The sequence below is a fragment of the Bison bison genome, unplaced genomic scaffold (genome assembly GCF_000754665.1).
Source record: "Bison bison bison isolate TAMUID 2011002044 unplaced genomic scaffold, Bison_UMD1.0 scf7180017864461, whole genome shotgun sequence".
NCBI lineage: Eukaryota > Metazoa > Chordata > Mammalia > Artiodactyla > Bovidae > Bison > Bison bison.
The window spans coordinates 17070844-17084879 of record NW_011495023.1 but is presented as its reverse complement, the minus strand read 5'-3'; the positions used below and the strand labels follow the sequence as shown (position 1 = coordinate 17084879).

Genomic DNA, 14036 nt, shown 5'->3' with positions numbered 1-14036 from the left:
AGTCTGACACTGTTTCCACTGTTTCCCCATCTATTTCCCATGAAGTGATGGGACCGGATGCCATGATCTTGGTTTTCTGAATGTTGAGCTTTAAGCCAACTTTCACTCTCCACTTTCACTTTCATCAAGAGGCTTTTGAGTTCCTCTTCACTTTCTGCCATAAGTGTGGTGTCATCTGCATATCTGAGGTGATTGATATTTCTCCCGGCAATCTTGATTCCAGCTTGTGTTTCTTCCAGTCCAGCGTTTCTCATGATGTACTCTGCATATAAGTTAAATAAGCAGAGTGACAATATACAGCCTTGACATACTCCTTTTCCTATTTGGAACCATTCTGTTGTCCATGTCCAGTTCTAACTGTTGCTTCCTGACCTGCATACAGATTTCTCAAGAGGCAGATCAGGTGGTCTGGTATTCCCATCTCTTTGAGAATTTTCCACAGTTTATTGTGATCCACACAGTCAAAGGCTTTGGCATAGTCAATAAAGCAGAAATAGATGTTTTTCTGGAACTCTCTTGCTTTTTCCATGATCCAGCAGATGTTGGCAATTTGATCTCTGGTTCCTCTGCCTTTTCTAAAACCAGCTTGAACATCAGGAAGTTCACGGTTCACGTATTGCTGAAGCCTGGCTTGGAGAATTTTGAGCATTACTTTACTAGCATGTGAGATGAGTGCAATTGTGCAGTAGTTTGAGCATTCTTTGGCATTGCCTTTCTTTGGGATCGGAATGAAAACTGACCTTTTCCAGTCCTGTGGCCACTGCTGAGTTTTCCAAATTTGCTGGCATATTGAGTGCAGCACTTTCACAGCATCATCTTTCAGGATTTGAAATAGCTCAACTGGAATTCCATCACCTCCACTAGCTTTGTTCGTAGTGATGCTTTCTAAGGCCCACTTGACTTCACGTTCCAGGATGTCTGGCTCTAGGTCAGTGATCATACCATCGTGATTATCTGGGTCATGAAGATCTTTTTTGTACAGTTCTTCTGTGTATCTTGCCATCTCTTCTTAATATCTTCTGCTTCTGTTAGGTCCATACCATTTCTGTCCTTTATCGAGCCCATCTTTGCATGAAATATTCCCTTGGTATCTCTAATTTTCTTGAAGAGATCTCTAGTCTTTCCCATTCTGTTGTTTTCCTCTATTTCTTTGCATTGATCGCTGAAGAAGGCTTTCTTATATCTTCTTTCTATTCTTTGGAACTCTGCGTTCAGATGCTTATATCTTTCCTTTTCTCCTTTGCTTTTCGCTTCTCTTCTTTTCACAGCTATTTGTAAGGCCTCCCCAGACAGCCATTTTGCTTTTTTGCATTTCTTTTCCATGGGGATGGTCTTGATCCCTGTCTCCTGTACAATGTCACGAACCTCATTCCATAGTTCATCAGGCACTCTATGTATCAGATCTAGGCCCTTAAATCTATTTCTCACTTCCATTGTATAATCATAAGGGATTTGATTTAGGTCATACCTGAATGGTCTAGTGGTTTTCCCTACTTTCCCCTCTTTATTGGGTTTCCTTCCCATTTAGGTCACCGCAGAGCATTTAGTAGAGCTCCTTGTGCTCTACAGTTGGTTCTCGTTAGTTATCTATTTTATACATAATATCAATAGTATATACATGTCAATCCCAATCTCCCAGTTCACCCCTCACCCCTGTTCCCCCTTGGTATCCATACATTGGTTCTCTACATCTGTCTCTATTTCTGCTCTGTAAATAAGATCATCTATACCAGTTTTTCAGATTCTACATGTATGTGTTAATATGCGATATTTATTTTTCTCATTCTAATTCACTTCACTCTGTGTGACAGACTCTAGGCTCACCCACATCACTACAAATGACCCAATCCATTCCTTTTAATGGCTGAGTTATATTCCATTGTATGTATGTACCACATCTTCCTTATCCATTCCTCTGTTGATGGACATTTAGGTTATCTCCATGAGGAGTATGATATGTTTCATCCCATCTCCAATTCCATTATTTAATGGAGTCAGGGCACTTGGTCAAAGGGCCCTTAGAGACCATCTAGTTCAGTCTCCATTGTGACCAGTAAGGAAGGGACTTGACAGGACTTAACAGCCAAAATAGGGCTTATATGTTGCTTAAAAATACACTCTTCATGGACATGTATTAATGAAATGTTTAAAAGACCCAGCCCAGCAGACCCAGCTGCAAGGGAAAGGGTCCAGTCATTTCCCCCCCTGATCTTTAATTGTTTGAGCACCAGCTCAAATGAGTTTAATGATCACCACTTTTGTGCCTTTTATCTTTCCTGTGTTTGTCCAACTTAAATGTCCAAGACTGAAACAGCCTTGTGTTCATGAGGATAACCTTTCACAAATTTTCACATCCAAGCAGCTTTTTATCAAGTGATACCATAGTTGACCTAAAGTAGGTTAGATAAAGACCTCAGTTAATTAGATTCTTTTTTTGTATATAGCTATCTCCTGAGGAAAGTTGGAGTGATCATTTTAAAAATGGGTTTCTAGAGAAGTTTCTGTATTAAGAAGGCAGATTGGAAAGACCAAGTTCATTTGGAAGAAAATAGCGTGACTTAGAATTCAAGAACAGAAACATTCTTAAACATCAGCTTTTACCTGTAATTATAAACATATGATATCCAGAGATTGTCTATATTCTGTTGCTTTAAATTGTTAAACTCATTTCTGCTATATTTTCTGCAAATAAGTACCATCCACCTTCGGCATTACCTGTTAATTCCTCATGTGACCAGAAGGGGTCACCAGAAGACATTTTTCTCTGGGGACATTTATTTTTATTTTCCTTTGTGTCCTCAGCCCAAAAGCAAGGCAAAAACAGAGATATTCTTTTGGTAAAATGATGTTCCATCTTTTATCTGGGAAGTCAGGCTTCAGATTTGCTTTTCCATCAAACTTTCAAACCTTTGGGACCATGTTAGAAAATATAATACTCTACATAGTATAATTATATTAGTTTTCTAGACATACTTTCTTCCAAATAAATGCCATTCAGAAAGATTCAAATTAGGCAGCTATGGTCATTTCTTACTTATGGCTAACTTGCTTAAATTGTGGTTCTTTTCCAAGGAAGGATTGGTGCTGAAGTCTTTGGTTGGCATGTCTTCTTCTTAGATTAGCACTGTTGAAGAAGAGCGGTGAGGAAGACTGGAGAAACAGACTCAACAGAAAGCAGGAATACGGCAAAGCCTCCATCACCAGCAGCCTGCACGTCCAAGAGACGGAGCAGTCACTCAAGAAGAAGGTAACGTTGTCTGTGCTCAGAAAAAGCATTCTAACTAACATCCCGCTTGGATGTGCATCCACCGGGCAAGCATGCATAGCTTAACTAGTTAGCACCCTGGCACGCATCAGCTCTGTCTTGCCACTAGGGTCCACACCTAAAGTCTGCCCGCAGCAGCTTCAGTTAATCACCAGCTGAGGTCTTGAGACGCCCTAGAAGTGGGAACAGTGCCACATACCTAATGCATCAGCAGGCAGCTTCCTATACTTGGAAATGTGCACTTTTATCTGTTTCAAATCTTCTAAAATGCAGTCTGATTTTACAGTGTTATTAAACCCTTTTATATCTATATACCTATATCTGTAGAGGCATACTGCAGTCCATGGGGTTGCAGAGTCCGACACAACTGAGCAACTGAACTGAACCAAACTGATACCTATATTATATAGCTATAGATATAGATGTGTGTGTGTGTGTATATATATTTTGATCACACTACATAGTATGCAGGATATTAATTCTCTGACAACCAGGGATTGAACCCGTGTCCCCTGCAGTGGAAGCATGGAATCCTTAACACTGGACTGCCAGGAAGTCACCTTATTAAAGCCTTTAGAATGAAAACCTCATTGACTGCTAACCGTTTATTGGTTGCATATAGAATATGGGTTTGAATGTCCTAGGCCTAGATTTAAAACATGCATATACAAGAGGACACAACTGTGGTCGGTGAGGACATGTCACAGAAGTCATGTTCCATGATGATCAGGTAAGCCTTTCATTGAGAAAGTATAGCAAAGTATGTTACAAGTTTCAAGAAAATTCAGTAACACACTGTTGTCGATCTGGGCAAGCATTTCTTATGCAAATGTACCAATGAGTTGTTAAATGACTAGTCATAATGACCAGCTTTTGACCAGTCAGTGCACACTTTCAAAGTGAACAGTGATTTCCTGCTGCCTGGGCCTGTGATGGCAAATGCACCTGCTGGCTGGGGGCAGTGTGGGCGCTGTGCCACACCACTGGCCAACTGCTAGGATCACAGGTCTTCAAACAAAAAGGAAAAATGCTTCCAACCAGATGATCACCTAGACCCCTTCCAGCTCTAAAACAATGTAATAAGCCTCTGTGGAAGAGAGAAGTGATGAAGACGACCTTGATGCACTCAGAAACGTACATAAGAAGGTGGTATGTCCACGGGGCCATGAAGACAGAGTTCTGACACTATTTCCTATGGCTCTTCTGTGTTTTCCTAGGTTAAATTGGAACAGCAATTTGAATTCTCTCTTTTGAGTCAGACATGACTTCAAAGATAATCACTAAAGACAGTTAACGCTCAGCCATTTGCAAATCTCTCAAATATGACTGGATATTAAAGAGCCTATATAGGAAATCTGTATTTCCAGAATGAGATCCAGAAGTGTAAGAAAACTAGGTCCCTCCAGTGATTGACTGCCATTGCCCACAAACTTTATGTAAAAGTTTGATTTGAAAGCATTGGTTCCAAGGTAACTTTAGTTCTTAACTCTTGGTCATGTTGAAAGAGGCAAAGAAATTTCCCCAAGCAGGTACCCCATGGCATGGTAAAAAGGATGGCTACAAAGTACAAAGCCAGGTAGATTTCTTACAAATAGTAGAATCAATTTCAACACTTTGCCCCACTTAGGGGACAGGGATCAGCAGAAGCTGGGTAGACCAGAAGGCTCAGAATAGTAGATGTGATCAGAACAGCCTTAACATTAGACTGAGATTCTCAGGAGGCAAGAGATGGGAGAAAGTGACTGCAGTTGCCCCTGGGGTGGTAAACCCTGCCCACAGCAGCCGTGGCTTGAGTGGGGAGTGCTGTCCTGGGCTCAGGGGTTCTGTACCAGCAGTGAACTCATCGCTCTCCTACTCCTAACCTAGTTCACTTTGGCCCAAGACAATAAGCTCTTTGAAGTTGAAATAAGCCCATCTATTTTGGGCTTCTGTAGCAGGCATTGGGAAATCGTGGGTTCTCTTGAGGTCATGTGGTTTTCCCATGGCCTCTGAAGTGCCCTTGGTTTCGTGTCTTCCCAAGGGCGGGCTGTGTATTTCAGCCACACCTTAGCCATGCTCATATGTGGTAGAAGAGCTGCCTTGAACCTGATCTGCCTTAAGACAGTCCCAGGGGCAGCTGGAAGGCAGACAGGGGAGCTTGAGACATGGCCAAGGTTTGCTGAGTATCTGAATGCTTCTCTGCAAAAGGAAGGGCATTCATGACATGTGCTCCAGGCAGTTAGGATCTTGCTGCCTGGGCTGCAGCCAGACTTGCTAGGGGCACAAGCTCTGGAACCTTCCATCTTTTCCTCCAAGAGAAAAGGGACTGGATTTACTGTCAGGTCATCACTTCCTGCACAGTTTCTGAATTCATTGAAGGCACATATTCGTGGTTACCAAACATTTTACAGTTTGGCCTCCTCGAGCTTTTATTGTGTATGCTAAGCAGGGTCCCACGGGTTACAGCCTGTGGAAAAGCAAAGGAGGCAGGAAATGGAGATGGGCCTTTATATAAATCACTTCCCCTGTGAAAATCTGTGCCATCCAATAAAAATATAATGTGAACCCATGAGTAATTAGAGATTGTTGTATAACCACATTAAAAAAGATGTGAGGGATGCCTTGAAAATCTTAAATTGTTTTTCTTTCTGTTGAAGGGTTTGTCCCAAAACAAGACAAAATTTTGGTGCTCTAACTGGCATCTCATTTGGGGTCCTGTAAGGTTAAAAAAAAATGTATTCTTTGGGTCCATAAATCAATTTGGGGAATAAGTTAGTGTTTTCCTTTCCCTACAAAAAGATCAATCGTGCCTCAAGGGATGATGTAACTTAACATCACTTCCTTACTTTCCAAACTTATCCCCCTAAAATTAGGATGGATGGTTTGTAACTTAAGAGTGCTATTTACCTTGCTGCCCCTGTCATTTCCTACAACAAATAGCTTGGGTTCTTTCTCTTGCTGTCCCTTTTTCCTTCCTCTTGCGCTTGGTTTAGTCTAGGACAATGCTAACCTGACTTACACATCTTTGCTTTTGTAGCATATAGAATTAGTTCTAAAGATCGTAAAGACCGTAGTTTGTAGGTTTGGCTGGGCTCACAGCACCAGGAACATGATCCTTTCAGAGCCACTCATCCCATCCCAAGAGGGAGAGAAATGAAACAAAGCAAAGTTTGAAAGAAAAGGGATTTGGCAGAAGTCTCTTTGTTTCACCTAAATTGCAGTTATGTATTTTCCCCAAATCATTATTTAAAATTCCAACCCCATTTTGGCCTGTTCTTTGATATTTAGGCAGAGACAGTGACTCCCAGGCCCTTTGATCAAAATAACCATCCAAAGTTGTAGGCGTTTTCCGGAAGTCAGAACCTTTTATAGAGTTTGTGGTTACAAACCCCAATCTGTGTCTGAGCCACAGGTTAGGATTTGATACCTGGCTGTGCTTCCATCAAAGTGTCAAGTCAGTGAATCAAGCTAAGCTCTGTGCTATCCTCAGAACAAGTCCTTGAAAATTCTAGGCAGGTCAGTCTGCCACATTTGTGTTCTAATTGCCTGTGCCGTTGAAATTCCAAATTACGATTCAAGAGCATGCGGTCAGTTGAAGGACAAAGGGTAGGAGGGTGAAGAGGGCTGTTGGTCTGACCCCCAGATTACAGATAATCACCCCTCGGATGGGGGATGAGCTCACTTGTTGTTTGTGCCACCCGACTGTGTGGGCATGTGCATGCTTCTCCTGGAACCCAGCACAGAGTTCTGGAAAATGCTTGTGACACCGTAATCTGACCCTACTCTTCCGACACTCTGCAACGTCTCCTATTTGTTTTAACCTGTAGGAAGAAGGAGGATTTACAGATGATAATGACATTTCTAATCTGCTTTGGGTAAGCCTGACTCTAACACAGGTCTCCTCACCACGTGTAGCTCTCATCCTAGACGGTTCCCCTGGGTACCCCTCTCTGCTTGGTTTTCTTAGCCCGAGGGGAGATGTCACCTCAATCTGGCATGGAAAGCTATCCTGTTTCCCGCCCTTTCTTTAAATTTTATTTTTAATTGGAGGATAATTGCTTTGCAATATTGGGTTGGTTTCTGCCATACAACGACAGGAATCAGCTGTAAGTATACGTATGTCCCCTCCCTCTTGAGCCTCCCTCCCACCCTACCTCCCCATCCCACCCCTCCAGGTCATCACAGAGCACTGGGTTGAGCTCCCTGTGTTATACAGCAGCCTCCCATTAGCTATCTCACGCCTATCAGAGTGGCCATCATCAAAACATCGTGAAATTTTGTTTCAATCATGGAGAAAACGTGAAAGGCTTTAAAAAAGATAGTTTATATTCAGTGTTAAAATGGTCCATGAATGTCAGGGATCCCCTGTCTGAATATCTTCTGTAAATTGCAGTCATCTTGCCAATAACTCAGGTACTGCACAGAACTGATTTGGTTATACTTACTGTGCTTGTGTGGGAATTTCTATTAGCAGGCTAAAATAAAACAAGTAGGAAGGACTCTCCTGGGAAGAGAATTGAAATTGCAATGAGTAAATTAACTTTCTGTGAGAGAAAGCCTTGTTTTTGTCCTTCCCCTCCTCCACCCAGCTCTGGTAAATCATCTTTTTTCATCTCTAATCCTCTTGCTTTGCTCTATAGGAACCTGTATACGCTTCTACTTATTCTCCTGCTCTACCTGCTGCCCATAAATACCTGTCTTTTGTATCTATTAATCAGGTGAGGAAAAGCCTACATGTATTAAGCCTCATTGCAATTTCTGAGTGGCAGGGAGAAACTTACTTCATTTGGGAAAGTAACTCCTTTGCTGCATTTCTGTGTGTGCGTGTGTGTGTGTGTTTGTGTGTGTGTGTGTGTGTGTGTGTGTGTGTAAATGTAGTTACTTCATATATTTCGGGTCAGTCACCCGGAGGGCATAGCAACCCACTCCAGTCTCACCTGGAGAATCCCATGGACAGAGGAGCCTGGCAGGCTACAGTCTGTGGTCACAAAAAGTCAGACGCAGTTGAGCACACACACACATCGCAACCTTGGCTCAGACCTCTAGGGAGACTTATAGTATTAATTCATCTCATAGTCATGAAACTGGTTGAAGAGGAAAGTTTCCCCTCTAATCTATGTTGTGGGTTGGGGTTTTTTTAACTTTTCATTTTATATTAGCGTATAGCTGATTAACAATGTTGGATAGCTTCAGGTGCATAACAGAGCGACTCACCCATACATGTATTTGTATCCATTCTCCCCCAAACCCCCTCCCATTCAGACTACCACATAATCCCCTAAGTTAATATTCTAAAATGAGTCCAGAGCCCAAGAAGGAGCCCAGGGTGTTCCTGGCTCCAGTTCAGGAGGCAGATTATCTTGCTTACCTTGATCAAGTAGGAGGAGGTGGTGGAAGCACTCGGGGGTGTGGAAGAGACAAGGTGGAAGCCGTGGTCCTGATGCAAGCTGGCTGCTGTGGCGCTGTTGGCATGGAAACCACAGCCCTGCTTCCCCACCTTCCACCTTGCTGCATCCTGTCTGAGCTCTACCAGAAGGGAGACCTAGCCTGGGCTGAGGAATTCTGTTAATGCCTAATATGCAATGATGTTTAAAGCTAGAAATACCGACAATTGGGTTTTTTTTCCCCTTGGAATGTCCGTGGGGTCAAAATTGTTAGAAAAAGTGGGGGCATCCCCTTTGCTGCGACGAGCCCCAGGGGCTCGTCGTCCTTCGTCTGTGGGACCTGGCTGGTCACTCTGGTCTTAGGGCCTCTGTCTCCTCAGCTCGGGGACCATGGCCGGTCAGGTGGCCTCTAAGGTCATGACCGTTCTGTCCCTTTAGGACTAGTGGTGACAGACTGGTCTTTGAGGGAGAGGTGCAGGATTTCAGCCAGAGGGAGGGTCTGCAGGGTCCTCCTGCTTCATCTGGCATTTTCATAAAGGGAAACGCCCCATTTCTTCTCCCGAAGGAGGCCTTTCTTGCTCTTGCCTTAACTCCTTTCCTCTGAAGTTAGGAGTAAAGGTCTATAGCAACCTAGCCCTGCATAACCAGCTGGTGTCCACTTCAAAAACGAGGATAAACTCTGGAGCAAACCTGCTGTTCTGTCACTAAGGGGGGAAATAAGTCGATGTTAAACTTTTTTTTTTTTTTTCGTATTTATTTGTTTATTTGGCTGTCTCAGGTCTTAGTTGCGTCATGCAGGATCTTTCATTGAGGTCCAGGGACTCTCGTTGTGGCACACAGACTTCGTTGCTCTGCACACAGATGCTCTTGTTGTGACTTGCGGGCTTGTGGGATCTTAGTTCCCTGACTAGAGATCAAACCCACATCCCTGCATTGCAAGGCAAGTTCTTAACCACTAGGCCACCAGGGAAGTCATGTTAATGTTAAACTTTAAAAGAAAAGATACATTATTAAAGTCTTTCATTTTACATTCTTTTTTTTTTTTTTAACATTCCTTTCCATAATGGTGCATCACAAGGCATTGAGAATAGTTCCCTGTGTTACAGTAGATCTGTGTTGTTTATCTGTCCTGTATATACTAGTTTATATCTGCTAATCCCACACTCCCAGTCCTTCCCTCCACCACCCTTATTGAAATCTTTAAATATAAACTGTTTCCATGCTGGCTCAGCAGTAAAGAATCTGCCTGCAGAGCAGGAGCCTTGGGTTTGATCCCTGGGTGGGGAAGATCCCCTGGAGGAGGGCATGGCAACCCACTCCAGTATTCTTGCCTGGGGTCGCAAAGAGTCAGACAGGACTGAGCGACTTTCACTTTCATTTTTGTCTAGAGAATCCCCTTGACAGAAGAGCCTGGCGATCTACAGTCCATAGAGTCACAAAGAGTTGGACACGACTGAAGTGACTTGGAATGCACACTCACGCATACTTATATAATACACATGTTATATGTATATGTAGTATACTTTTTTATAGACTTGATTTTTTTAGAGTAGTTTGAGGTTCACAGCAAAATTAAGCAGCAAGTGTAGAGATTTCCCTCACACCTCCTGCCTTCCCCTACCCCGCCCACAGCCTCCCCCACGGTCAGCATCCCCCACTAGATGGCATATGTGTTTCAGTTGACAAGCTGTTATCCCTCAGTGTCCATGGTTTATAGTTGGGTTCACTCTTGGTACTGTATGTGCTAAGATTTTGACAAGTGTGTAATGACACGTATCCTACCCTAAAACCCCTCTGTGGCTGCCTGCTCATCCCTCCCTCTTCTTCTCCTTCCCTCCCAGGAAACTTATCTCTTTAACTATAGTTTTTGTCTTTTCCAGAATCTCCAACAGATGGAATCATACAAGGTGTAGCCTTTTCAGATTGGCTTCGTGCATTCAGTAATATGCATTTAAGGTTCCCCTATGTATTTTCATGCCTTGATGGTTCATTTCTTTTTACCACTGAATAATAGTCCTTGTCTGCCTGGACCAGTTTATTTATCCATTTGCTTACTGAAGGTCATCTTGGTTGCTTCCAAGCTTTTGGCAGTTATGAGTAAAGCTATTATAAACATCCATTGCAGGTTTTTGTGTGGACATAATTTTTCAACTTGTTTGGATATCAAAGAGCTGAATTATATGGTAAGAGTAAGCTTGGTTTTGTAAGGAATTGCCAAACTACCTTTGAAAGTGGCTGGACCATTTTGCATTCCTACCAGCAACGAATAAGTGTTGCTGTTGCCCCACATCCTCACCAGCATTTGGTGGCATCAGTGCTTTGAACTTTGTCCATTCTGATAGGTGTAGAGAAGTGCCTTGACGTATTTTCTTCCTCCGCTTGCCTCAGGGCTATAGCAAAATAAGATTTCCTTTTGTTCCCTTCCTTTCATCTTGTTATTCTCTAGTTGCTAAGTCATGTCCAACTCTTCAACTGCATGGACTGTAATCCACCAGGCTCTTCTGTCCATGGGATTCTCCCAGAAAGAATACTGGAATGGGTTGCCATTTCCTTCTCCAGGGGATCTTCCCAACCCAGGGACCAAACCTGTGTCTCCTGCTTGGCAGGCAGATTCTTTGCCACTGAGCCCCGTGGGAAGCCCTCCTTTCATCTTGGTTGCTGGTAAATGATGACAAGACCAAATTATGGTCACTTTGAAATCCAAACCTAGTTGAAATCTTTCTCCATGTTTTGTCCAGGTCACTTGAGGCTCTGGGCCCTGGTGACGGATAGAAATCACTTAAGGAGGTGGCAAAGCTAAATTTCCTTAACAGTGCACAGGGTTTGAAAGGTGACAGCATTTTTGAAAACTGAGAATGCTGATTTGTTGCTGTACTTTTTCTTTCACTGAACACATGCTTTTATGGTTTCTTCCTGTGATGTAGTTTCACTCAAGGTGAGTAAGATAAAATTTTAAAAGCCAGATCACAATATTTTCTATCTACAAAGCTCTCCGCTTGTAGAAGAATCTTACCCTTAGAGCTACGCTAATCCTAGTCACACATTAGTTCTCTCTCGGTGTATCACCTCCTGTGTCAGAAACACTTAATGAAATGTGATTTCTGAGGTGTACGGAGACAAACCCATAAGTAACAACATGGTGACCTGAAAACGTTCTTCTCTATTGACCCTTTGCAGAGTTCCCTAAAGTCTCTGTTCGTCCCTAAGACCCAACTTTCTTCCCAGCTGTTTCACTGCGTTCCCTCCCTCCCTCTCTCTTCCCTTACCCCTCCTCTTTCTGCACCATGTTCATGAGATCTATGTTTAGAAGAGTAAAGGCTAGACGGGGTAAGGCTTCTATTCCTGTTCTGCCCCAACTCCCTCACTCTTCCAGCAAATCCTAAATCTCATCAGTTAGACCTAGAAAAACCGGAAAAACGACACAGTGCTTACTCAACTATGAATTATGCCCTTCTCTAAATGAGGGAAGAAAAAACTTTGAAGGGAAAAGCAAGATAAGAGAATCATGATGTAAAAAGCTAAAAAAAAAAAAAGTACATTGGGAAAGAGGTCCATGTTACCTGTTTACACATTTTGAGTTCTAAAATTTAATAGCAACTTGTGATACATTGGGGTCGCAAAGAGTCGGACACGACTGAGCGACTGATCTGATCTGTGATACATTTTATTCATTTCTACAGTGAGTAAATAAACCATATGCGTATACCTTATTATATATATCCCCACTCCAGTACTCTTGCCTGGCAAATTCCATGGGCGGAGGAGCCTGGTAGGCTGCAGTCCATGGGGTCGCAAAGAGTCGGACACGACTGAGCGACTTCACTTCACTCTTCACTTTCCTGCATTGGAGAAGGAAATGGCAACCCACTCCAGTGTTCTTGCCTGGAGAATCCCAGGGACGGGGGAGCCTGGTGGGCTGCTTTCTATGGGGTTGTGCAGAGTTGAACATGACTGAAGCGACTCAGCAGCAGCAGCATTATATATATATGATATACATACACACATATATGATATATATACAAGATATATATATTATATATAAGGTATATATATCATATATACATACGTATATGTGTGTGTGTGTGTATACTTATTGTTACATTATAGAGCCATTTAAGGTCAGATAAGGGGAATTAGGGGGCTTTTGAGTAACCCAACTAAGTGGCAAAATTAAGGTGAAACTTCTAGAGAAGCAAAAACTTATGTTTAGTAACATCATCTAGAGGCACATTAAAAGCGTGCTCCCTAACATAGATTTGGCAAACTTCTGGACACTTTAAATCCTGGAATATCTGTGTATCCCAGGGCCCACATCCATCACCTTCTTCCAGGAGCTGCAGGAGAATCCAAAACGGAATTGCTGATTTGGGGACACTGTTTTTCTGAGTCATTAACCACCCCTCCCACCACACCCAGGACTTGGGAGATTCTACTGAGTTCACCATATAAATGGTAAAGTCTGGGTGTTTGGAAAAGAAAACTTTCTTGGCATTTTATATATTTTTAAAACTATTTTAAGGCAAGTATCATAGTTTTGATTAAAATTCACTCCTGAAACTTAATTTTTCAAGAAAACTTGTCTTCTTTTTCAAAATTTGATGAGGTTTTCCTAGTAAGTCCATCTAGTTTATGAGGGCATGCGACTCAGAGAATTACTTGGAACCAGGGTCATCTTACCAATCATGAGTAGGAAAGTTAAGGAAAGGGGTTTTTAATATGTTTGATAATTTTTTATTTTGATAAAAATTTAACTTATAGAAATGTTGTCATAATAGCCAGGATACTCTCATATACCCTTGAACAGACCCACTGATTGCTGGCATTTGTTCCCTCCCCCACCCTCCTAATCCCCCATCCCCGCTGCCATTCACCTTCACTTTTTTCTCCTGGATTGAATGATTGATTGATTGATTGATTGGGCTGTTGTAACAGAACACCATAAACTAGGTAACTTATAAACAAAAGAAATGTAATCCTCTCAGTTCTAGAGGGTAAGAATTCCAAGATCAGGGTGCTGGCAGAGTCAGAGTCTGGTGGGGTCCACCTCCCAGTTCTTAGAGCCCTGTCTGCTCACCGTGTCCTTGTGCAGCTGAAGGGGTGAGGGAGCTCTCTGGGGCCCCTTTTATCAGGGCACTAATCGCATTCTTGAGGGCTCTAGCCTCATGGCCTAATCACCTCCCAAACCCCACCTCCTAAAGTATCACATTAGGGATTCAGATCAGATCAGATCAGATCAGTCGCTCAGTCGTGTCCGACTCTTTGCGACCCCATGAATCGCAGCATGCCAGGCCTCCCTGTCCATCACCAACTCCCGGAGTTCACTCAGACTCACGTCCATCGAGTCAGTGATGCCATCCAGCCATCTCATCCTCTGTCGTCCCCTTCTCCTGCTGCCCCCAATCCCTCCC

At 42.9% G+C, this 14036-nt stretch overlaps 1 protein-coding gene across 2 annotated transcripts in view; it reads left to right on the top strand.

Annotated features, from left to right (window-relative positions):
- Positions 1–14036, top strand: part of SVIL (supervillin) — a 255184-nt gene that overhangs the window by 199354 nt on the left and 41794 nt on the right. The window contains exons 20-21 of one of the 2 annotated variants that reach the window (XM_010860021.1): positions 3118–3247; positions 7072–7119. In XM_010860021.1, the coding sequence (XP_010858323.1) occupies positions 3118–3247; positions 7072–7119 (178 nt within the window). The remainder of the gene's footprint in view (positions 1–3117; positions 3248–7071; positions 7120–14036) is intronic. The other variant, XM_010860023.1, reaches the window with a different exon arrangement.